At 38.1% G+C, this 26,338-nt stretch overlaps 1 protein-coding gene across 2 annotated transcripts in view; it reads left to right on the forward strand.

Moving 5' to 3' along the window:
- LOC121654862 (actin-binding LIM protein 3-like) overlaps positions 1–25,750 on the forward strand; it is a 53,358-nt gene extending 27,608 nt beyond the window's left edge. Inside the window, exons 8-23 of one of the 2 annotated variants that reach the window (XM_042009201.1) lie at positions 1,127–1,185; positions 1,889–1,969; positions 2,242–2,403; positions 2,498–2,527; positions 4,180–4,291; positions 4,554–4,652; positions 6,545–6,595; positions 9,686–9,787; positions 10,023–10,087; positions 10,411–10,552; positions 16,260–16,289; positions 18,268–18,326; positions 23,180–23,246; positions 23,400–23,407; positions 24,306–24,386; positions 25,137–25,750. In XM_042009201.1, coding sequence (XP_041865135.1) covers positions 1,127–1,185; positions 1,889–1,969; positions 2,242–2,403; positions 2,498–2,527; positions 4,180–4,291; positions 4,554–4,652; positions 6,545–6,595; positions 9,686–9,787; positions 10,023–10,087; positions 10,411–10,552; positions 16,260–16,289; positions 18,268–18,326; positions 23,180–23,246; positions 23,400–23,407; positions 24,306–24,386; positions 25,137–25,250 — 1,262 coding nt within the window. In that variant the 3' untranslated portion in view covers positions 25,251–25,750. The remainder of the gene's footprint in view (positions 1–1,126; positions 1,186–1,888; positions 1,970–2,241; positions 2,404–2,497; positions 2,528–4,179; positions 4,292–4,553; positions 4,653–6,544; positions 6,596–9,685; positions 9,788–10,022; positions 10,088–10,410; positions 10,553–16,259; positions 16,290–18,267; positions 18,327–23,179; positions 23,247–23,399; positions 23,408–24,305; positions 24,387–25,136) is intronic. The other variant, XM_042009202.1, reaches the window with a different exon arrangement.
- The last annotated feature ends 588 nt before the right edge of the window (positions 25,751–26,338 follow it).

Genomic DNA, 26,338 nt, shown 5'->3' on the forward strand with positions numbered 1-26,338 from the left:
CTTTAAAATATCTGAATGTCAACTGCACCCGTTGTGAAGCTGGAAACTGTAGCCTATGAAACATTTTAGAACATCTTTAACTTTTATGAAATAATGGAAAATTAAATTTGAAATCATATGCTGCTTTTAAAAAAATCTTAATCCAAGAAATCCTCACTTTACATTCATGAAGTTTGAAAATAAGACTTAATCTCTTATTTGCTGCTTTTACTTGTGTTTTACTTCGAACTCACAAAACACACACTACCCATTTATTAGCACCTTTACCATAAGACTGGATGCAAAAAGTACCTCCTATTATTCCAAGGTGAAAGATTATGAAAAAAAAGGTTTGGTCCAATGTGCAATGCAGGTGATGAGGGTAATAAACAAGAGAACTGTACCAACAATGATTTAAAAATCAATCACACCATATATAGTTGAAAAGAGTGACTTACGGTAGAACACAAAAGCCCATGTGAGGGTGGACTTGAAGGCCGAATTCCTGTACTACATTGAAAAAGATCACTGCACTTACGTGTTCACTAATTATTGATGCATTCCACACTGTGCTGTGCCAAGCCAGAGTTAAATTAGCATGCTAATATGCACAGAGCAATTAAGCTAATATGCTGATGTTAAGCAAGTTTAAGATTCCTGTGTAAATATGGTGACACATACCAACTGATGTCAAAGAGAATACAGAACACTAAATGAAGAGAGGTGATGTGTTTATCCAAGAATCAAAGCAATAACCAAATTGAAAATTATGTAAGGTCATAACCATGGCTAATATTTTAGGAGAAATGAATCCACAGAATCTTATGCCCATCCAATAGTTGTCGAGATATTAGAGTTTGAACAAAGGGGTGTACAAATATGGCTTCTTAAAGCCATTTGCTGTTTGCACAGCTAAAAATTCTTTCACTGTTTATCTATGTGGGGAGACCAAAAGAACTAAATCCTCTGTTCCCAGATCAGGCAAACACCATTCATAGACCCTGTCTGTTTTGCTAATTGATGTAGAGATACTTGAAAGATGCTGCTACGCCTTTCATAGGATCTCATGAAGCTGTATGATTGCTGCCCACAAACAATAAACAAAGTAAAATAAGGCAAAACTGTGTGTTTCTCTGTGTGTGGACAGGTTCAGAGGTTTGGCACCCCATGTGTAAAGAAGCAGCTCGACTGGAGAGAAAACTGAGGGTGAGTGTTACTCAAAGTAGCTGCAGTTCGCAGCTCGTCTCTCACTCTTTCTGTTTCTGTGTTTTTTAGCCTCATTTTTTGTTTACAAGCCGCAGTACTGTGTTCTTTGAATTTAAAGAAACTCATTCCTTGACTGCCTTTGTCTTCTTTTACTGTTTTCCATCTGAAATGAACTAAATCTGGTGGCATTTTATGAGTCATAAGCAAACAAAAAATTGTTATTCATGTAGTTTTAATTATGCCGTGTGCTATATTGATGTTATACTTTTAGTGAATGCATATCATTTCTAGAAATTAATTGAAGTGGTTCCACAACTAGCGCACTGACTCTTAAAGCAAGCAGTTGCCTCAGTTTGTTGTCTAAACTTATTTCTTTTACTTTAATAAGTAATATTTAATCATTTTAGTTACTTTAAATATATCTTTTTATGACAGAATATATAAAATAAGTTTGTATTTTTAAAAAATCTCCAGAGTTTAATAAAGAATAAATGCTGCTGAGATGAATACGTCTAGGACTCCAACTGTTTGACAGTTCTTTAAAGCTAAATAGGATGAAAAATAGGATAAATCAACAACCAAGCTGTATTTCTGCTATAAACTTTATTACCAGATGAAATTAAATCCCAACTCATCACTGACAGCAGTATTGAAGCAAACTTCCTTCATATTCTTACTCTGGGTCTAATGTTTGATCCACCAGCTGAGACGAACCTCAGAGACGGCGTCTGTTTCTCCTCCAGGCTCGTCACCTCTCCTCGGCTCACCTCACCGCCTCATCTGCGTGAGTAGCTGTAACCATGGTTACATCCTCAGCTGTCACTGCCACAGTTGTCATTCAAGTATTTAACCTATATACACAGAAGCGTTAACAGACCCTGAAAGCTAACACTTCTGTCTGTCTCACCACTGTCACCCCACATCCCTATATATCTAAAGCTTTTAAATATACTTTTATTATAGTTCTTCAAACTTTGATTTAAAAATTTTTTTTCTTTTATTATTAATTAACAACTATTTAGTGTGTTTGTGTGTCCTCTTGTGTCTCGCTTCCAGTCTAAGGCTGACAGCGATGTTTTGAACTACAAGCATTTGGCAGCTCTGCCCAGGGTCAAAGCCATATATGACATTCAGCAACCAGATATTATTCCTTATCAGGCTGACCATGCACACACACACCTATCAAATGACACGCTGGAGAGATACAGTTGTGGACAGGTAATACACAGCAGAACTCAAGCAGAAGGAAACTGACCATATAACTCTGATACTGAAAAACTAAATATTTTCTGTTCCTCTTGTTCTTATCCAGTCATTGGGCTCCCTATCACCATACTCACATGTAAGTACTCCATCCTGCAGTCCTCCTTTTCTGTCTAATGAATCAGTTTGTTTTACTCCAAAGAAGGGAATGCAGAACAAAGAGGAATACACAGTTCACATGTACTATTGTATAAACAAAGAGCATGAGTTATTCACTGGGTTTAGGGCCCCTCAGTCCTTTTTATCAGTAAAGCTTTACTGGTGGAATTCAGTTCCCCTGAAATCGACCATCACCATCATAGATTATGATGGTGTTAAAGGACTCTTCTGAATTGGAAGGAGAATATGGATTTTCATGCCTGCGTGTTGACTAGAGGCTGAGAAGAACGGAAACTTCAGCTTCACAAAAGTGAAGACAGAAAATGCAGGTCTCTTAGGAATTGACAAACAGGCCAAGTGAGAAGAAGAGGAAGGGCATTGGCTTAAAATGACCTTGATCGAGGAAGAAGAGTAAAAATTAAAGGCTGTTGCACAGGAGCAGTGGACAGACTGCACAATGAGAGTTGTTGAGTTGAGTAATACTGGGAGAACTCCTGGAAACTGCTTCATGCCTGAAAGCAGGTAATCCATGACATCTTATAAGCCTCACAAATTTCACATGGGGTGAGAAAGATGTGGCCATAGGTTTTAGCAGGGCTGAAAAAAGGTTCCGACAATATAGCCAGACCTTTCTTTGTGGAGTTTGCATGATCTCACCGTGTATGCGTGGGCTCCTGGGTACTTCAGCAGACCCCCCCACATTTCAAAGACATGCATGTTAGGTTATTTGGAGTGAGTGTGAGCTAGTTATTTCCATCTGTGCTCAAAATCATCAGACAACAGTTTAAGGAAAGATGTTGGACACTCAGCCAAAACAGCCACGGGACTGTGTTGATAGCACAGTTTACATGAAGCATAAGATTAGCAAAAGGCTCTGCTCAGTGAAGGTAAAAAGACTGGGGGCTTTATAGGAAAATCAGTTTAATTAAGGGCATAGAGGTAAAGGGAGCCAGACGGCTTAATGTATCAAGGGAATGCTTAAAGGGGTGGAGAAGAAGATTGTTGGTTCTGGTTGAGAAGAAGAAAAAAAAAACAGCTAAACATCTGTGGGCAGTAGTCCCAAGCTGAAGACTAGAAAGCTTAGAAGCTAAAACAGTGGGCACTTGAGACGGTCCAGGAGCTGTTTTAATAATTTTGTACACCTTCCTGTAAAAGATGAATGAAATGGGAAAATGACTTAAAATATTTTTCACAGGACTTTGAAGTTATGACCTCAGGTTGCTGTGAGGTTGGGTAGGGTGTTTGAGGGGGTGCAAAACCAACATCAGGGCTGGTATTCTGTCTGGCATCTACACCTATTTGCTTCTCTCCTACTCTCTATGCTTACATATACCATATATTTACACATCTAGATTCCCAACAAATCTTCTCTCATTCACATTTTTTTTCTGTTTCTTTTGTCAAACAATGAAAAAAATATATAAAAATATGAAGTTATACAATAATATTTAGCCACTCTTTCAAGCATTTCATCATTCTTGTCCTGCTCTGAGTCCTGAGTCATCTGGTAAAATCACCATCAAAACTAAAATGAAACATCTCTTCAGTGATTTTAGTTTTATTTACATGTATGAAAGTGTCTTGGAGAGAAAGTTGGGAGAATAAGATTGTCTCTTTTCTGTTTATTCTTAGGATCTCTTGGATGGTGTGGAGCTGAGAACCAGGCGTTCCTCTAGCTCTGCCTTCACCGACTCGCCTACACTCAGTCGCCACGGAGGATCCCCACTGCATTATTATCTCCCTGGTAATGTGCCTACTCATGCAAAGACTCACAAACATAGAACATTAAAGGTTCCTAATTAGAAATTTGTACTGTACAAGCTTATAGCAAGTGGAGCGAAGTGTGAAGTGATTTCTGAATCACACATACACACAAGTATGCATTCATATAATGTATCAGGTTATCAGTCAGTGTGTCCTTCATTTGCCTGTCTGTCTTTCTGTTTGGGGACATGGGCCATTTGTGCTTTGGTTTGTCTCACTGTGCTTGCCTGGCCTGACTGCAGAGAGTGGCAGGAGTTCACCTTATTACAGTCAGCCAGAACCCAGGTGTTCTACACCCACCACCTCCACCTTTCAAGCCCCCAAGCATTTCCATGTGCCAGGTAGGCTGTCATTCACTGCCCCAACCCCTGACCTGAACTAATCCAAATAACCCCCTTGGCAGTTCAAACCACAACCCAAAAATTTATAAAATGCTCCTTTACCTCGTTAATTATAATAGCAGACTGCTTATTGTCTTCATCTACCCAGTAATCATCAAATGTTCTACTATTCATTTGAAATCTTTGACACAACTCTGACCAACATCTGCATCTTACAGCCAAATAGCTGTTCTTCTACCTCCAGATATACAAACACAACGTGCTTTCATCATCTTTAGCAATTAATCCATTAACTATTATGATATGATGATTCCAATTTCTGTATTTTTTGGATAATTTTAAACAGAATATTTCTGGTTTTGAATCACTTTTAAAGACAAACCAAGCTGTCAAAACACAAAAATGAAACTGTATTTTCCACATTTCTACAAAAATGTTTCTGGCCCACCAAATAAACAAGACACACCAAAAACAATGTATGATTATATTACACTCATCTACTATCATGAACTTAAAAACATACATACTATTGTGTAATCCTCATAGCCATGTCTGAACCTTTTTTTCTTTTGATTTATTCTAATGCAGTTGCAGTCAGAGCCTGATCCATACTGTTTTTAGAGGGCCACTAGCAATGTATATTGTTGCTGTGAAAACAGAAATGAATGGTGCTGTATTTAACTTTTGACTAGTATACTTCTACAAACTAGAGAGCAACTTACAGTGAAAACATGATTGGACGCCACATCCCAGTCTGCTCAGCTGTGATAGATACTGTGCTATTTGTGCTGGGATTGTTGTAAACAGGGGGGTCTGTTATCTGTTATTTTTGTTCTAAATGCCAAATTAAAAAACAAAGCCATCTTAGTTTTCAGACGTTTACTTTCATAAAGATATAAGAACACAACGCCCCACTTTAGTTTTCACACCTATGTGAATGAGACTATCCTCCTCTGTGTTCTCTAGTGGAGAATCGGGTTTATCTTGCTGATCTGCAGCTTTTCTGGATGACCACTTTTATCAAACAACTTATGCAGACTCACTTTATTTCATAAGTGCACTAACCCACTATTTGGTCAGTTGAATACCCACTTCCACCCTGAATGTTTCCTGGTTTCCTGTCTTTTAAAGGGCTTCATCTTTTCACTGCAAGCTGTTCCTTTTCCCCTCCAGCATTCCTTCCGCCTGCCCTCAGTCTATTTATCAATGCGGCTTTCCCTTTGTTGCTCTTTTTCTTTTTTTTAAAGTTTTCCTTTGCCAGCTCTTCATGCTTTTTGAGCAAAATATATTTGGCACATGCTTTTATCGAAAGTACCTCCCGATACTACAAGGGCATACAGATTTAGCTTGGATGGCCCACTGGGACTCAAACTTCCAGCTCAGTCGGATCGGTGGCCAGGAATTATAGATAAATATATTTTACTATATTTTTCTATTTGTTTTATATGGCAGAGCATAAACTATTTTTACTTACAGTGGCATATGCCTCTGGTGCTTTCAAGCAATCAGTATCAGCAAATAAGAGCTACAAAATGCATTTCTGTCTTTTCTCAGTTTCTCCCTCTTCATGTTACCCTGCTTCCCTCTTTCCTCCACCCTTGAATAGCTCTCATCAAGCCTCTTAACTCCTGTGCCATCTGCTTCTCCTTTTGTATAAAACTTACGAAGCTGTATTAATCAGCCTCTCTGCATGTCAGTCAGGTTGTCTGGATGCACATCACCACCCCTGCTACACCCATTTAATGCTTGTGTTGTCAGCTTTATGATTCAGAAGACTGTTTATGTATACAGCCAATTTTGGTGGGATGAATCAATTTTCGTCCCCTATTACTGTCCTTTTTAAATTTTCTTTCACTTTATCCGACTAACTATAGTTTTGTTTCTGTTCACAGCTTCTGATGAAGCCAACATCTACAGGAAACCTCCCATCTACAAGAGACAAGGTTGGTCAAACCCTTGCCATGTCCATCCAGCCAGTAGCTTTGTACACTCTTTGTTCAAAATCTGTTTGACTAACTTAATGAAATATTTAAAGGTTCTAAGCAGTTTTATTTTTTATTCATTTATTTATTTTTGTCACCTTTCTGTCTGTGGAAGCCTTGTGCTTTTGATGGCATTCACTCGCCCACTAAATGCTCCTAGAGGGGAAGTAATCAGTAAAAATATTCTCCTGAAAGGCTGCACAGACTTGATTCAGCCACAATTTACCACTGCCCATTTTCCATTCAAGAGTTCAATTGGATGATCTGAATTAAAGATCATATTTGAAAATTTATCTGAGACTGTGATTCTTCATTTCTGTTTCTATCTTTATTAATGTAGAAGAGGTGATGGCTACACTGGGTTTAAAAATGGCATAGAGTGTACCAGGTCTGCAGTGGTTTGCCATTAACTTAAAATTAGCTGATAATAATTTATTTTAGGCCCTTGTGGCCTTTAATTGACATTAATTTGACAGGGAAGGGGGTCAGAGTGAGCAGGGAATGACGTGCAGCAAAGTGGCCCAAGCTGTGATTCAAACCTGGGCTAGCTGTGCTAAGAAGCTGTAGCCTCTGTATTCGAGGTGGCCGCTCATCTAGTTGAGTTAAACACTACCTCATAGTTGATAATCATTAAAAAAAAAAAAAAAACATTTATCAGCAAACATACCACAGCAAATTATTCAAGAGTTTGATGATTTACTGCTTTGAATTATTGCCTGATTAAAACAACATGCCCAGTAATAAAAGTCATTTACAGTAAGATATTTTGTCTGTAAAGCTGACTATGGAAAGACACCAAGAAAGTTAGGAATGCTGACCTTTTTCTGGCAGTCTGTCTTTATTTATTGTGTCTGTCAATGTCATCATATGAGTGTTTTTGCTCCCCCATATTCACTTTGATAATGTACTTAGCTTTTACCACTAATGATGTAAAATGTTATATGTAAAAATCATTCTGTGCTGAGATTTTTAACATGTAAAAGTGAGATTTCTGTGTCTGAATTAGAACTTCAAGATGTCCTGAGACGAGGTGTGGAAAGCAGCATTCATTCATAATTATGATCATGCTGATGCAGCAATATAGTGCATATACAATAAATTGTACTTAACTATACAAAGCTAAAGAGAAGCAGGGTCTTGGGTGGGGGCTTAAGGATTGATAGCTGTTCTCACGTCAAAAATCAGATAACAGATTTCGCTGGTGATTCAAGAGTTGAAGTCAAATTAGAGAAGCAATGCCAAATACTGAGTGGGCAGGTGATCCATCAGTGCACAGGTGGCAGGTCCTACAGAGTTACAGTTCCTTTGAAAGACCTGTGCATGATTTACGCTGAGCTACAAAATGCTGACAAACCCCATCTCCTCAGTCTGAGCGAGCAATCTGTGATTTGGGTCATACATTTGAATTTAAATTTCAAGCATGAATCATGTTACAAAGCAGTTTTCATGTTATGGCAAATTAACATTATCAGCTGCATATTAGTGTGATAATATATGAGACATTCAGAGCTGGCTGCAAGTAAAAATAAAAAATATTTCATATGTCTTTAAAAGATATTTCCTGTTTCAGTTTTTTAAAGTTTTCTGTTCTTATGTGCATCGGTGTCTTATCTGCAGTAGTCAGTATAATCTTCTGTTAGAGAGTCAAGGAAGAGTCCAACATTTAAATCAACTCAAGTCAGAAAAATGTCAAATCAGCTTGAACAAAATCTTTGTTATTTATTTTTGGACTGCATTGTTTTTAAATCATGCAATTATTCAGTTTCTCTCTACATTTGCTCAGCTGAGGAAGATCCATGTTAGAACATGGTTCATGTAATCTGCTAAGTATTGTTGAACTGGTTTTACAATTTAATGGTTTGAGTTGTGTTAGATGCTAAAGATTCACTCTTCTGTTGTCCTTATTCTAAGTTTCAGTTAGCTTCAATTATCCTTCAGATCTTACCTGATTTGCAAAAATTTCCACCATCTGCTGCAGGTTAGATTAATCCTTAAACAACTCATTATCTTGCCCCATCAGTCAATTCTGCTCTTTGTTTCAGCTTCCAGTGTTTGGAGAACGCCTTTACTCTGATGCACAGGGGGCAGATTGACCCTTCTCCAACCTTGACATTAAATGACTGTAACAAAAGTAAAAACAATAGAGAAGTGTTAAGTATGGGGAAAGTTTTGCCAACATCCTCCTCGTTGATATGACAACACATCCTCGGACTGTTATATTACCAGCTCAGACTGTATGTCCAAAAGTGACACTTTAGGGGTACCTCCTGTGTTTAAAACCAGTACAGCAAGGGATGAGCTGATGGTGATAAAATTATTAACTCATAATACTTCCCACAACCTCAAATAGGTATCTTATTTAGTTATATTGCAAAGAAACTGAGAGAAGAACATAATAATTTAGCCATGCGGGTGTGACAAGCTGAGGACAAGAGAGAATGACGACATCTTCTCAGTGACAAAAAATGAAACAAAGTAAACAGAAAAAGATCAAAACCAGAAAACATATCCAACATGGGTTGTGAATGACCGTACCTATAAACTTATATCAGATATTATAGCTGAACAATATTTGGGCAACATGTTTAAATCTTTTGCATATTTCATATCACTGCCTACTTTTTTCCACTGTCAGTGTTGTTGCAACACCCCCAACAAGTTAGCTGAATGAGAAATTGTGCATCATATTTTATCTGACCTCCTTTCCGTTACCTGTTCCTTTATTGTTTTATGTGCCTCCTCTTTGCTCCTCCATTCTTCTCCCATGCTGTGCTCTTCCCTCTTTGTGTGTAATTGCTCTTTGTTGTCATCTTGTTTTTCATGGATTCGTTAAAAAAAAGGCTTTACACTCATGCTGGTCAGAGAAATATTTAGAAATGAACAATCAACTCAAAAAAAAAAAAAAGATTTTGAGCCTGGAAATCACCCTGAAATTCTTTGGCAAAAAACGTTTAAAATCAAAAGTAAAATGTTTAAAGTATGTCATTAATAAAAATATGTTCTTCTTGTAAAAATCCTTTTTTTTTTCCTCTCTGATTATTTTTCCATCAGACGTATCTGCCTCTCCTTCAGCAAATAAAACTAAGACCAATGAAAATCTCATCAATTATCACACGGATTCCAACTACTATCCCTATACTGGCTCTCCAAAAGGTACTCTATTTAACACTTTCTTTTTTTTACACTGAAAATACCCACTGCAGAAATATATGAGGGTATGTTCATGTGCTTTACCTCAGAGTACCTACAGGGCTCAATGAGAGATTTTAAAAGTGAACTTCCAAATGCAGAAATGGGCTTTGATGTTCACTTCTTCGTTCTTCTCACTTGCTCTCTTTTACCCCCCCCCCCCATTTCCCTGTCACTCTCTCCATCTTTTTCTGTCTAGTCTCCAGGGTGAGAAGGTTTTCATCTGGAGGAGAGGAGGATGGATGGAATCATAATATAAACAGGGTAAGAGAGGAAAACATCATCCTGTTTCTTCCTTTTTATAATTTAAGTGAGTGTTAATATTTAATGAGCCTGTTAATTAAATGCTTTTTTCCAACCTCACCCACTGGACATGACACAAAGTGATGCTCTTGTGGTCTTCTCTCCCTCTTTCCTTCAATTACAACCATCACATTTCCTCTCATTCTGCCATGTGCCATCATCATCCATCAACTCAAATCTTATTGCTCCATCTATCTTTCCTTTTACACCTTCACCTCTCATCCCTTTAACTATTTTTTTTATTCCTCCCTTCTGATTAACCCCATCCCCACCCCCACCTGCAGGGAATTGGCAGGATGATTCTAAAGGAAGAGATGAAAGCTCGATCAGGTCGGTTTGACAATGACCAGTGGGGGAGCAGACGGAGTTCCCGGTGTAACAGCAAGGAGGCACTGAACAGCCTGGAATATAGCTCCCTTAACGGCTGTAAGTGTCAGGCCTGTCATTTTTTCTTTTTTTTTCAAATTTTTATTTTTTTTTTTTTTTTGCTTTTTTACTTTAAAAATTGTTAGGATGGGGCAGATTAGGGCACAGGCCTCAAGGCAGATGGTCAAATATGATCAGGTCAAGTCTACAGAAAACAAGTGCATGAACAAATTTTTTTCTATGTCATGTTTAACCTTTAGTCCTCTTTTTGTAGATGCATTCATCCAGGTTATATATTCTTCTGATTTTTGGTGATCTGTTGACCCTCACTCAATGATACAAGGATGTTGAAATATATGATTTTGTGTAAAACATCCCAACAGCTATTGGACTGGTTCCTACTGAATTTGACTTTTCTTTCCATTAGGGTGAATTATAATGTGTGTTAAATCAAATTTTCTCAAAACATCTTCATCAGGTCAAAATTTAACATTTTACAATGCCTTAATTCATTAAACCAGAATTCTTCTAAACTGGTGTTTTAAAACTACGATGGTGGACATAATATTTAACTCCATAAAGCCCAGTGGCCACACACATACAGTCTTAATATTCCTCAAATAAAAGAGTCTGTTGACACACCTACTTCATTGCATTACTAATCTTACCAAGTTGTTTATTTCCCTAAACCTTAACAAACCTATGGCATTAATATACAAGGTTAAATTAATTAGAAGCAATAATAAATATAATAATTTATAGGCACTTCATGGCAGAAAGAATGAGTGAGTCATGTTGTGATGCTGACCAAGCAATAAAAAAGGTGGGGTGTTCAGATTTCGTATCAACTCCTTCACTGAACACTTTCCTCTTTGCCTTCAGCAGCTTGTAAGAGTGAGGCAGACATGGGGAGACTTATAGAGAATGAAAAGGGAGAGTGAGAGTTTGTTGTAGGTGGAAGCCAGATGGGAATAACAGAGGATGGGTGTTATAACAAAAGAGGCAGAGAGTGAACATGATAGAAAGTGCATTAGATGTAACGGAGAGCGAGAGACTAAGAAGCTAAAGCAATTTGGGGCTGCTCAGAGAAGATGTATGACATGAAGTCCTGGAGGTAAATCAGGGTTAGAGAGCAGTGAGCAGGGAGGGAGTAAGAAATTAACTCAGTGAACAGCAGAGCCACAAGCAGAGAGGTGTGTGTAATCATTGTGGGTTTTATGGTATCTGCTATTATCCTACTGGCCACAAATCCTGACAGGTATCCACTCATCTGGTTTTCAGAGGAAGCCATAAAAGTGATGGAAGCAGTCACAGCTCCTTTTGGTTACTTAAAATAAGAAATCCAATTCAATCATGAACTAATTTCAGTCATGAAACATTTGGATCAGGTGCAATTGTTCCTGTTAGGGACAAATTCATTGTAAATAAAATGTTTGCAATCTTTCTTTGTTAAATCATGTCCAGCATTAATTAAATGTAGTCACTGGAGACCACATTGTTATGATCCATTTTCTGAACCTGCTTACATCAGAGGTTCAGAGGTTAGAGGTTAGATATCAAGTCAATGTCAGAGGTCTCTTGGTTTTTGTGCAGTAGAACAATCTTTCTGCAGTGTGAAGATTAGTGGCTTGATCCCTGATGTCTGCCTCCCCAGAAAGCAAATCTATGCTTTTCATGTGCAACCTCACGGTCATTCACTTCTGAAATGAATCCAATACCTTTAAGAGGAATGTAGTAGACACAGAGTCTTATAAACATCAACAAGTTGGCATTGTCAGTGTTTTATATGCATATAATTAAATTAGGGCTGTCAAATGAGTAAAATTTTTAATCAGGCTAATCACAGCTTTCAAAGTAATCAATCATGATCAGATATCCAAGGGTCAGTAAATGCAGCATGCAATGTACTTCTAGATGTTGTTCTAAATCATCTCTTCCATGTTCTAGATCACAATACAGAATTCATATATCATCATCTCACCAACTGTCTTCATGGTGATAAGTAAGGGATAATGCCCAACGAGGTGTCCATTATCATAAATTAATGGATGACACGGAGGTGTGAACCATCCAACGTGAAGTCCATTAATTTATGGTAGTAGACACCTTGAAGTGTATTATCCCACTTATACCACGGTCACTTACGAAAGAAAGAAATATTAAATCAATTATTGTTACATTAATGTTGTTTTTTACCGTTCAAATCCTAAGTTATTCTCAAGAAGCAGGTGAGTAGACTATTTAGTTGTGACGCGTTGTCAAGGCAACCGGCTCTGACACAGAACCTGCAGCTCGGTCGGCCGCAGCTGTTATATTAGACCTGATCAGTGGAGGGAAGGTGTAATGGTTTTAGCAAACTGGACCACAATAAGTGTCAGGACAGAGGATTGGATAGGAAACAGATTTATTGTAGAGTTGTGAATTGCTTCCAGGAAAAACCAGGTCTGGTCTCGCTGCTCACTAGCCTGCGAGAATAGGAGAGCCAAGGTGAGAACAGGTGACAAAATGGGGATTTATGAATACAGATGATTACGTACCGGCGGGAGAAGTTGGAGCGAGCCGGTAGAATTCCTGTATTGCATAACAGAGAGGAGATCCGCTGCGTCTGTCGGGGCTGCTGAAACAGGATGGGTTAGCAAGGGAAGATGATGGTTATACTGAGACTTTGAGTTGGGTATGTGTTCAAAGAAGGGGAGGGGGTCCGGATGGTTCCTCCAGCGGAAGAGAGAGAGAGAACAGGTTGCGAATCCAAGATCCAAATCCACATCCAAATCCAATTCCAAATCCACATCCAAATCCAAATCCAAATCCACATCCAAATCCAAATCCAAATCCACATCCAAATCCAAATCCACATCCAAATCCAAATCCAAATCCAAATAGACAGTCCAGGGGTCAGATTATCAGCTGGGTCAAATAACAGAAGATCAGAGTTACCAGACAGGGGACAGGCAAAAATCCAATATCCAGGTCAGAAACGGGTCAGAGGTCAAAAACAGGCAGGCAGGCAGAATTCAGGGCTGGAAACGTGCAGGGAGTTAACCAAGACGATCTGGCAAAGGAGTGGTGTTGTGCACTGGTATATAAAGCACGCAGTGCAGGTGGAGCGCATCAATAATCAGGAGCGCACTGGAGGAAGGATGCCTTCAGGGACAGCTGGGAGATTCCGACTATAGGCAACCACCGTGACAGGAAGGAAGATGATTGCTTAACGTTATGTTACGTGATACAAAGTATCATTTCAGGGGGCGGGTGCAACTCTTACAGCTTGCGTGTGTCCAGAGGATGATGCAACATTTTGTTTCAAACAAAGCCCATTGTTTCCTAAATTTTTTTTTATTGCAAGAAATATTATCCACCATTCACTCTGATCATTAAATGTGTATCAAGCAAGTAAGTCTATCCTAAATCATTTGTATAATGTTATCCATCATTCACTATGTATCAAGCAAGTAAGTAAGGTAATCAAGAAAGAAAGACAGGTGACGACCAATTTAAAATTAAATGCAACATTGCCGTTGATCGTGACATTTCATAAAGATACTGGCATGTCCATAGTGGCGTTTGAAGGACGGAGATTTAACGTTTGTGGATCCTGACCACTGCTGGTTGGGACGTTGCGGGATGATAAAATGTTGTTCCATTCTCGCCTCTCCTGGACTGACGGAGTCCAATAAGCCTGCAACTGCTTTCACAGTGATGCACCGTCACAGACTCAGGCGTGCTCCCAGCCTGGCGTCTGAGTTTCTGTTGCTACGGTTATACAATAGAGTTTAGCCAGCACAATAATTTACAGCAATGAGGCTATTTCACCGGAACTTCTTTTATAGGTGTCCATTATCACTTTTTAATGGACACCCTCCAGCCAATCAGAATAGAGTATTCACCCAGACCATGGTATAATATCTGTTATAAAACCACCAGAAGTGGTGACTGAAGTTAAACAGCCAACATTGATGAAGAAACTCTGATAAAACTGGATACAAACATGTTTTTCCTTTTATCATTGAGTGATAAAAGTCCTACAGCAGCATCACCCAAAGTAAACAACTGTTGATAAAATAGATCATGGGCTGTTTGTTTTACAAGTTTTTCTTCACTTTTTTTACATTAGATGATCACTTTAGTTGTAATAATCAGTTCAATATTGAATAAAATTTAGACCTAAAAATAGGTCTCATTTGTGCTCCCTTTTCCTGGTCAGTGCTCCTGCCCGGCCCCCATCAGAACTTTTCTAGACCCACACCTGCATAGCTGAAGTATAAATCTGTTCTACAGCTTCTTCCTTTTGTCAGCTACTTTTTTAAGAGAAGGTCCTGCCAAAAACAACACTTTGGGGTAAATGCGTGATGGCGTGAATCATGAAGCGCTAGTTTCCTCTTTCTCATCTGAACCATAAACGCAAGAAGACAAAAGCCGATCAACTGATCACCGACAGCTGTTGCTGCACAAACGAAGATGACCAGAGATCTTCTAGAGCAAACACGTAGGTGCAAAACGCAGGCTGGGCATCGCAAGTTTAAAAGATAATGTGGGAAAAGTGCGGGAGTGGAACCCTCTCACCGGGAAAAGTGTGTGTGTGTTAAAACACCCCCATTCTCCACAGACTCCCATGGGTTGCTTCGTTAATGCTCGGTTTATTCTCAAGTACATCCATAGAACCCCCCGGCTGATCTTTTCCATCATGCTTCTCCATGTCCCGCTGTCATAACAGAGAAATGACAGAAGTATGGGGCTTTTAATTACACTTTAGTGCATTTAATTACACAAATTAATTAATGCCGTTAACACATAATTTTTGACAGCCCTAAATTAAATTTGTTCTTAAAAATGAAATATCATTTCCCAGTCTCATTCCTTTATTCTTGTGTCCACAATATGTATGATGGAAATCTCAAGATTCAGTATGTTAAATTTACAAAGTGCTGTGTGGGGGTGCAACAAACATTTATATTTTAAACATGAGTGGCAAAAACCAGCTCATGATGAACAGTGGTGCTTTATATGTCATATGATGTGTAGGTCTTGATTGTGATGCCTGCATACTTATGGTGTGAGCAACATATTTCCACACAGCTGATGTTTTATAGATATCTCACAGCAGCTGGATTTATTATTTCCCTTTCGCTGAAAACTTTTACTGTGTGCTAAATTTATTAACTCGACTGAACAAAGTCTCGTGTCTGCTCATGTTTATGAAATCAAAGATGCTGATATGAACCATGTGCAAAAGGCAATAGAGTTGCAAGCTGCAATAATAGTTGGTGTTATAAAGCAGATGGAGACGTTGAAGGGGAAACACCAACAAATACCTCCAGCTGTTGAGGTTCATGCAGATACTGATGGCACATAAGGAATCCCAGTATTTACTTAAGCCATGTCTTATTTGTCCACTGATCAATATAATTTTTGACAAAATTTTCCTTATTTTGTTATGGCATTTTTATGGTACCTGTTTTATCTACTTACATTATGGTTAATAGTCACACTCAACACTGTTGGGTCTTTTGGATAAATCTGGTTTTTACTTACATGAAACTATTTAGTGGAATTATTTATTTCTTTATTGTTTTTGCAACATTTTATCCTGATGTCTTTCTGTTATCATTTTTGGAAAAATCTTTCTGAAACCAAAGTTCTTCATGCAAATAACAAAGATAACAAAGTTGCTAAATTTGAGACAAATGCCTTCCGATCCCAGAGATTTGTCTCTCAAGGATGTGAAGCAGGTGAAATTAAAACAACTATCCTACCTCTCTGTCCTCAGCTCCCAGGTCCATCAGCAGTGCCGACAATGGTGAGTGTTTCATCTATGTGTTTTATTTTCTGCGTTCAGCCTAAGAAGGGCAGCGACACGTCGAACCAACTTCCCCATTATCTCCTTTATCCTGTTGGTTCTGCTGTGGCAGCAGCAGAGCTGTAAGTGGGAGATAATTATCGGTTCACACTTGGACACAAACACAACTCTATCTGATGGGTTACAGGTGGGAGGATGAATGACGAAGGACTGATACTGAATTCACAGACATGAATCCGTCATCTGTTTTATGACCAGCAAACACAGCAAACATTATACTGTATCTGACTATAATTTTGGAAATAGTCTTATTTGATGGGTCTTTATTATTGCTACTTGCTATTAAATCTTTAGAGTAATGAAGTGTGGGACCATTCTGCTTACTTTGGCTCACTTTCATTGCAGACATCCCAACTTGTCTTCCAGATTTGTTCAGGAAAAATTACACTTTTTAACTATTAGCATAAGTTTTTTTTTATTTATTTTTTTTTTATCGTAGTTGGTAAAAATTACATAAACTTTCAAATGAGGATTTAGAAAGCAGCAGTAGTAATTATGTAGTAGCACATGTACAACAAAACACTGATGAATGGAGTGCTTAGGCTTGTAGTTTTTGCTGTGTTTTGCATCAAAGCACACTTAGATGAAACAGCTATATTTCTGCAGCTAACACCACATCCAATCTATGAGACGCTGTCTCATTTCTTGTTGAAAGAGTGTGGGAGATGACACACTCATTATAGTTCAGCATCTCGTGCTGTGCTGTGGCTGTACACTGGCCAGTATTCTGCTGCATCATGGTATTTTGCCCCAGCTCTCTGACATCGCTGTGCAATTTAATTCCTTTAAACATGAAAGTGAACAGGAGAGGTAGCAGCTGAAAGAAAATATAAACAAACCACATGAACAGAGGAAAAAGAAGGAGAGGGAAACGAGTGAAGAGGAAATGACAAAGGAGTCAGTGATGAAACTTTGAAACAAGGAACATCAGTAAAGAAGTGAAAGTAGTTTAGAGATGCAGAGATGCTTCAGTGAATCTGTGTGACTATGCTGTCCTCTGCTGCTGCCTCTTTAGCAGTGCACACAAGAAACACAGGCCCTGCTGGAGGACATGTGGAAGCTGCTGGTTACCATTGGTTACCAGGATGCGGCCATCATGCTAGAATAGTAGGAAAAATTAATGTTTACAATAGAATAAATAAATACATAAAAATAAAAATCATTGTTGCATAATAATCCTCCTGCAAGCTAGTTTGTAAACATGCATGTCATAGAACCCCATATGTGGAATGTTTGTTCATTATGCCTCAAAGGTCTACCAGATGCTTCTGATCTATGTGGGAATCTCTACACAAGATTATCTTGGGACGTTTTTTATTAATGGTTATCGCAGCTCTGAGAATCAAACCAAAAGTTACGGTATGTGACAAAAATCCTGCCGCTTTGAATTCTTGCAGCTACTGTAACAGTAGATCTTTCCCCAGTATGATATTTTTAGAAACACGGAGAACAACGACTGATTATAAGCCTTTTCTCTAATCTTTCAGCAACATGTAAGTAAGATGTTGGTGAGCTGTTATTAATGCATGAAAGCTTTGCCCACAGTTCGTAAAAGAATAAACAGTAACAGATAATAGGAAACTGTGACCAAGATTTGCTGGATATTATATGGTACACAGATAGGAAAACATTTGATGTAGCACAGTAACATGGCTCATAAACTCCTTTGGAAACTTGGAAATAAACACAATGTGTCTAAAGAATTGCTCCTGTATAATCAGGAAAACCCATTACTCACTTTGATTGAAGATTAAATAAATCATATAGAGGCTGTACACACTTTTCTCTCCTCTTCTATACAAAAAAATCATACATTTAAAATGCAAGCGGCACAAACAATAGAGGAATTGGATGTCTTAATAAAGTGAGGGTCTGTACTTGCTTGTTTATGAACACAGTTTTATGTTTATTCTTCCAGACTCATACGCTGCCAAATCTTCCTCGTTGCCAGGCTACGGCAGGAATGGACTGAACAGGGTAAGCAGTGTGGTATCTGGTGTGTGTGAGTGTATATATTTGTATTATTTGCACTGTATGGCTATGATGCAAGTCTCTGCTTTCATAACATTTTATTACATTTTTTGAGATAACATACCATCAAACTTCTGTTACCACTTGTTGGAGCCCAACACAAAACACAGACTGATAATTATTTTATTTTAACTTTTTTTTTTTTATTTGGCTTTGAGATACAGATCTTTACTTCTGTTGTTTTTTTTGTTTTTTTTTTACAAAGGGTCATGACATTTTTTTTCCCCACTTGTGGGTGGTATATTCTTTGATTTATGGACTATGAATATATGCTAACAATGTGTTTCAGTTGAGTATCAGAAACTGAAAAATTTTAACATGGCACTATCCAGGTTTTTATCCAAGATTTATATACAAACATATATCCAGCTCTAGGAAAAAATGAAAAGATCACCGCAAAATAATCAGTTTCATAGGTTTTATCTTTCATAAACCCAAGTATTGGTGAACTGAACAACTTTGCTTCGTGTTTTGTGAACTGCTGACAATATTTATCTTAATTTCCAAACACAACTGTTTTTAAAGCATGAATTTAAATGACAGTTTTTCTCAGTCGCTTTGGTGCATTTCTCACATCACTATTTATTTGCACAACAGATAATGCATTTCTCAAAACAATCAGTACAAACTGCAAAACCTAGTCAATAACCTGCAAAAGCATGTCACTTGCTCAAAATGGATCGCTCATTCCTCAAAAGCAGGTATTCATGTCAGTGAAAGTGTCAGCGTCATGAAGATGAAAAGTCCTGACACCATTGTTTATGAACAAGATAACCAAATGGCTTTGTCATGCTTCCATTATGACAGTTTACTCTGTTAATGTTATCCAATGCAAAAAAGTCAGATCTTGGTGATACTACCTGAAAATGGTCAAGACAGCACTGTATACTATTTGCACAGCCATTTGAAAACTACAGTAAAGTTGGACCTTACTGTATTTAGTGAGGTAACTGAGTACGAGACACTGAATATGTATGTTTCACATTTTTACTGCATATGCTCTTTGCAATTCTAATTTGTTCACAGCAGTGTGCAAAAGAAAAAACACACCCTTATTTACAACAAACATAACCTCTCTTTGGGTAGAGCTGTGTACAACTGTAAACAATATTGCAGTACATATTGGAACTGAACATACAACATACATAGTACTGTAAATCATTCATGCACATTCAGACATTCCTCTCTGTCTGGCCACATAGTTTCATCTACATCACAGCAAATATCATCTCTTGCAATGCAGCGAGGAAAGTATCTCATTGAGTGGTGAATCCACCCTCTGCAGGACTCTGCTGTGATGTCATCACATGCTGCATCCGTGGCCACTAGCAAGGCCATTTGGGTATGTGGATGCCGGTCATATATCTTCCCTTCCACCTCCAGGAAGAGAAAAATTCCTCTATTGGATTTAGGAATGGTGAGTAGGGAGGAAGGTATTCCACCAGCATCTAGCATGTGCTGCAAACCACTGTCTGATGACATCTAAGACATTATCCCAAAGAACAACATGCTTATTCAGATGGTCTCCATTTAGACCCCTCTCATTCTCAGGGATTATGTCTCTGTAAAGAGTGTCTAAAAAAGACAGCAGATGTTGTGTGGACCAGGAGGGAGGACATCATTTTCTGAGATGGCTGCACACATAGTAATTTTCCCTCTTCGTTGGCTTGGGACATCAATGGTTGCTCTCTGTCCAGTGCAATTCCTTCCACATCTTCTGCCTTTTGCCAGATTGAAACCTGCCTCATCAAGGTATATGAATGTGTGTAGCAGTTCCCTGGCCTCCAGCTCCAGTACACGCTTTATTCCAGAAGAGGGAGTGACAAAAACTATAACAACATTTCCTGTGTAACATAATGCATTTTGGACAATATATTGTACAGTATGCACTGTAAATGCTCATACACAGAACTGTCATGTAAGTGTAGTGCATGACACTACACAAAGCAAACGGTTTACAGCACTGAACATTAGAGTATGCATAGAACACATACATGTTTTACCTGTACATACTGGTGATGGATCTCCTTCACTCAGTCGCTGTTCCGTTCAAATGGCACATTGTACAATTGTTTGATGCTCATTTCATTTCTCCTGAGCACTCTGTTAATTGTAGCAATTGAAACAGATTCAATATTCCCAAAGATGTTGTCATCCTCTATAACAGCACTTTGTAGCTCTCAGCCTTATGGCACTGTTTGCAATCGCCATTGCACAAAGGGGCCCTCTTCCACCTCTGCAAGGTTGTCTTGCAATCCTATGTGGTGCAGGGTGGAATTACAGTAGATATGGCAAATCTTTACTATAATACTACTGTACACTACAAAAACACACTAAATCTGTGATGCAGTAAAGCTGTAAGCCTAAATGTAAAATGTAAAAAATGACAAGTTCTTGTCCCGCTGCAAGCTTCATGTATGACACAATGACAGTGCAATTCAGGTTGTTTGGTGCTGAATTACTGTCCATTTATACACACCTGTTCTCCTGACAAAATGTTTGAATAATTGAATTTACAGCGCTTCTCTCAACATTTCGCTGCACCCTTCGACCAGCCTCAGCCACTGTGAGGCTGTGATTGACAACATGAGCCATAATTGTAGCCCTGATTTCATCAGCAATCCGCCTATGTACTTGGCCTCTTCTTCCTCTTCCCCTGTTTTGTTCCCTTCCCATTCCTCCCTGCACCCTCACCCCTCTTCCACAAGGCTGACCTTCCATTTCTGTGTTACAGTATTTTAGAAATGGTGCACACTATGTTCTGCTTGGTTCATATATGCTTGTGAAGTGGGGGGTTTATGGGATTCAGCTCTGAGTGATTGTAGAGAAGTTGCTTATCATTGGTTGCAACTAATGCTTCACACACCCCTTCTCATCAGTGAAAGCTGATGTTCATCTGAGAGAAATTGTTGAATTAAGGAGACATTTTCAGGAAAAAACATTTTTTTAAATACTTATAAAATTTGCTTGACAGATTTTGACAACTAGTTCAACATTTTTGTATGTAATGACTCAAGCAATGAAATGAGGACTATTAGTTTGATATGGAATGACTATTCAGCATTCACAATTATAATTAATTTTGACTGGCATGACATTAGCAAATGATAATGTTATGAAACAGCAGAGAGTTGTATGAAAGCAATTAATGCATGTCCAAAAGCATTTGCAATTTGTTGGAAGGAATGAGAAACTGCTACTATGATGTGCGCAAATGACTAAATGTTGTGGAGGCTGAACTAACTGTTGTGCAAATGTAAATAGTGATGTGAGAAATGCCCCGAAGCGACTGAGAAAAATGTAAATAGCATTATATCAAAATAAGAGAATGATGCAGCGTTTGCAGAACATAATAAATACAAAAAGAAAAAAAACTCCTCTAAATGGTAGCAATGTTTTGACTAAAGAACATTCAAATTTCAGTATATTTTGTTGAATAACTCTGTTTTATTAATTGGGTTTTGGTATGTTTTCCACCAGTTTGCCACACTGTTGTTAAGTAACTTTATACCAATGATTGTGCAAAAAAACCCCGGCTTTGCTTGATGGTTTTTAACCATCCATTTTTCTTTCGATGTCATTTCAGAGGTTTTCAGTAGGGCTCAAATCAGGAGACTGAGCTGGCTGTGATGAGGTCTTGATGTTGTGATCCTTTCCCTGGCTGTGTGTCATGGAGCATTGTCCTGATGGAAATACTAATCCTCTGAGTTTAGGAACAGTCTTGGCATAAAAAGGGCAAACATTTTCTAGTTTAACCTTGAACACGACTTTATTAATGCATCTTTCACATAGATGTATCTGCCCAATTCCAGCCTTGTTAAATCACCTGCAGATCATCACAGATGCTCCGCCCATGTTTAACAGTTGGTGTGAGACCCTGTGGGGGGTAGACCTCGTCAGGGCCCTGCTAACCATAAGACAAGTAGGTGTTGAGCAAAGCGGAAAATTGGACTTATCAGACAAAATTACCATACTCCAGTCTTCTAAGTCAAATTTATGTAGTCTTTTTCAAATCTCAGCCTGAGTTTTTTTTCTTTCTTACTGATGAAGGTTTAATTCTCTTTGCATGACTTCAGGCCTGCCTGTAAGAGCCTGTTTCCAATTGTTGTTTCTGTGCACTTCATCCCAGTCTCAGTTTGATACCATGTATGAGGCCATGTCAGCCTACAGTTCCTGAGGGTTGACTGTGGTCACCCCTTTTTTCTCCCACTGCCTGATTTGTTGTCCTTGTAAAGCAGAATGAGATGTGTAGGAATGTGATTTTTGGTAGTAATCAGTGATAGTTATTTAAGAATAATTTGCACAATTTTTTTTTCCCGGGTTACACATATAGATAGATAGATAGATAGATAGACAGATAGACAGATAGACAGATAGACAGATAGATAGATAGATAGATAGATAGATAGATAGATAGATAGATAGATAGATAGATAGATAGATAGATAGTAATCCTTTTCAGAATATATAAGTACTAGGGTAACTTTTATTGCCATATAAATGTTAGTTTGACAAAGAAAAGAGAGCTACTGAGAGCGAATAAGACAGATGTGACCATTCACTAAACTGTGATATATGACAAAGTCCTTCATTTCCTCCCTAACTTGAAATCCATTTGTATCAGTTTGGTTCTTGAGGCCAAGTGTGACAAGTGGCAAGACATTGTCCTTTTATTATTGTGATGAATTTGTAGACACAGTCATTCACAGATTAAAGTCTCTGTCTGCTGTATGCTATGAAGATGAATACACTTTGCCAGTTCCACGCTTTCCTAAACTGGTTTTGTTGTGTTCTGGCAGCCGGGGAGTGCAGGCGCAGATTATTACCAGTATGACAGCAGTAATTCAGTAAATTGGCAAATCAGAGGTAAGCCATTTATATATATGCTCATCGACACTTCTTTTAGTTTAGTCAAAATGTACTTTTCCTTGTGAAGCATGCTGTTCTTTTTTTATGTATTAATAAAAAAACAAGCAACAGTCAGTCACTATATGTTGTGTTTCTCTTCTTTTCTTTCAGAATACAAGGTAAGATACTGCAGCAAAAGCTAGGAAACCGTTACTGAGCCAAGAGGGAAAGGCCTGAATCAAGCTATAATAAATAAGAAACGTGTGGTTTGTTCACCACATCTCACTCTCTTAACACCCACTCTACTCTGTGATATTTTGTGAAGCTGGCTGAGTCCAAAGAAAAAAAGTCACACAAATAGAGAAATAATTGAACGCTGACAAAGGGGTAACAGAATCCTTTGTTGTAGTGTGTGTGGTGCATGAGAACCAGCTGCTTTGTCTCTGCATAACAAGATGAATCATGAATACAATACAAATATCAGGGCATGTAGATTATTTTGACAGTGTGCTGCAGTTTTTTGTTTAGATTAGACTTTAACATAAAATTTTCATCCAAAGTGATTTAAAGGGCAGCAAGCCCTCTTTGGAATTATATAAATACACCTACGTAAACTCAAATTTACATAATAGTTCATCCAATTCGCATCCAATGTCATTTGTAAGAGGGGTAAACAATTCCACAAGCCTCTCCTTTGTAATTATCATTATAGTATAAACAGTCACGTTTGTTTGCAGAGACAAGGAAACAGACACTATTTTTCTATTTTTTAAGTTTTAGATTTTTGGCTTTATTTCTGCATCTGGTCAGGAATAAAATTAAATTAATCTTTGTCTTTTAGTCGTTTTATTTTTTCAAATCCTTAGCTGAATTTTAAGGGATGTATTCAAAAACCTGCTTTAAACAATATTCTTATGTAATTCCTCTCTTTTTTTTATTCACATAAAGCCTTTTGGTGCATTTCAGTGCAAGAAGCTTATAAGAATTGCAGCTGTTTTTGTTAATACAGATGTTATTACATATCTGTTTTGGCCACAGACGGGCAAATATTAGTAATGCCTTCCTTGTTTCTGTTAGATCTATCCATACAAAGCCCTCATGGTGTCCGTCAGAGGGCAGCAGCGTCTACCCAGTGATGTGGACAGAGCCAGACTTGAGGTAACCTGCCACAGAATGTAGATTCTTTCCTAAAATTTTATTGCTGCTCTTGCTGAACATATTGAAGCTCTAAAACAAAGAAAAATACAAAAAGGTTACTATCCCCTATGTGATGCCTGGAAATTAAGCATGCATCGCCTTATGGTTAGGCATAACAAATGGGAACACTCTGCATACTTCAATCAGTAGACATTAGGAGCTTTTACAGTCTGTGCTGTAACATTGACAACTTCTAGGAGGAGAGAGACTCGAGGACTTGTCAGGAATACAGATTAATATGTTTGTAAGTGGACATTTTAGCATTTAATAAATGCTATTAAAACATTCAGACTGGTTGTTTTGCTTTGTCATTGTAAATATTTGAAAGCAGATTGATAAGGAGGACTACATAAATTAAGGAATTTCAAGATAATTCTGAAACATAGCTAAATGTGGAAAGCCTGGAAATTTCTCAAACGTTTCTGCATCCAGGGTAGCAACACTGAAACAAAAAAAAAAAAAAGAATTTTCTTCTTGTGAATGTTTACAACACAACTTTCATGTCCTGGGGTACTGAAAGTATATTGAACCTTTCATAAGAGGGCTTAGTGTATGTCTGCTGTCTTGTTTGAATGGTAGAAAAAGTCATTTTGGGTTTATTTTCAGAATTGGCTGACCCTCTCTTATCATGTTTGTATTGCTTTGCAAGACCATGTTTATATGATTCAATTATATGATTGCTCTTGTGTGGTTTTATCTGTCCTTTCACAGCGTCACCTCTCACCAGAAGAGTTTTATAGAGTCTTTGGCATGTCCATGTCTGTGTTTGACCGTCTTGCTCAGTGGAAAAAGAATGAACTGAAGAAACAGGTCCGGCTCTTCTGAGAAAAGTCTCCAGATTTGTCTGATCCAATGCAGTTCCAATGTCAACAGCAAGCTCTGGAAGCAACTTCCATAAAAGTTTACTGACCCCCAGAGAGAGTGAACCTATAACAGAAGAAGAAGAAGAAGAAAAAAAACTGCTGGCCTTTGGCTCTTTGGCGTGCTGTAAGTGGTGTACGCTAAGCTTCTTAAGCAATATGCATGAAGTCAGCCAACTGGGTCAAATGGGGAAGAATTGAGTGAGAGAAAGAAGAAGAAGACTGGAAGGAGAGCAGAGAGCAGAGCTGTGGCTCCAATCAAGATACCAGACAGAAAGGAGTTGCTGTGTCTCTTACCAGCAGAGGGCAGTATGTTGCTGTTTGAGAGTTTGAGGTACCTATAAACCAAACTGAGCAAATGCAATACTCAGAAAGCATTCATGCCAAAAAATTAGGGATATTTATTATTTAGAAAATTTGCTTCAGTTTTACTTAGACCAGAAAGATACCACCTTAAGACACAAATAAGTCAAAAATAGCTCAGTGTGAGTCTCGGTGTTAACGCTATTGAACGTGCACATTATGTTTTTCAATTGCAAGTACTGAAAACCAAAGGTTTTCTCCTACTTTTTTTTCCCAAACCATGTATTTGACTTTAATGTCAGTGCATCTGAAGCCATATCAGTTTTCAGACTTATTTTCTACTATGGTAGAAACTAAGAACTAGTAGACTGTATGGTCAACTAGTTTGTTTTAAATATTAGGTGCTGTGGGTGAGCTGCAAAATGGTGATTTTAATTAAGCGAAGAATTCTGAATCTTATAACTTCACACTCATAAGTTTTATTTTAGGTAATGAAATTCATATTAATGTCTGCAATTAAGGAAACCAAACTGAATTGTGTTTGTAAAGTGTAACGTGTTTATTGTTACGTCTGATGGTTTATGGTTTTGGATTTGGGTGGATGCTCATTCAGAAACCATCTGAATAAAAAGAATAATTTTAATGTAAATTAAGAAAACTAGTTGAGAGTCAAAGATGTAGGAAGGAAAATATTCCTACAGGAGATGCAAAATAATAATGTACTCACAAAGAGGACATTGGCAGGTACCA

This window comes from Melanotaenia boesemani, chromosome 15 (assembly GCF_017639745.1).
Source record: "Melanotaenia boesemani isolate fMelBoe1 chromosome 15, fMelBoe1.pri, whole genome shotgun sequence".
Taxonomy (NCBI): domain Eukaryota; kingdom Metazoa; phylum Chordata; class Actinopteri; order Atheriniformes; family Melanotaeniidae; genus Melanotaenia; species Melanotaenia boesemani.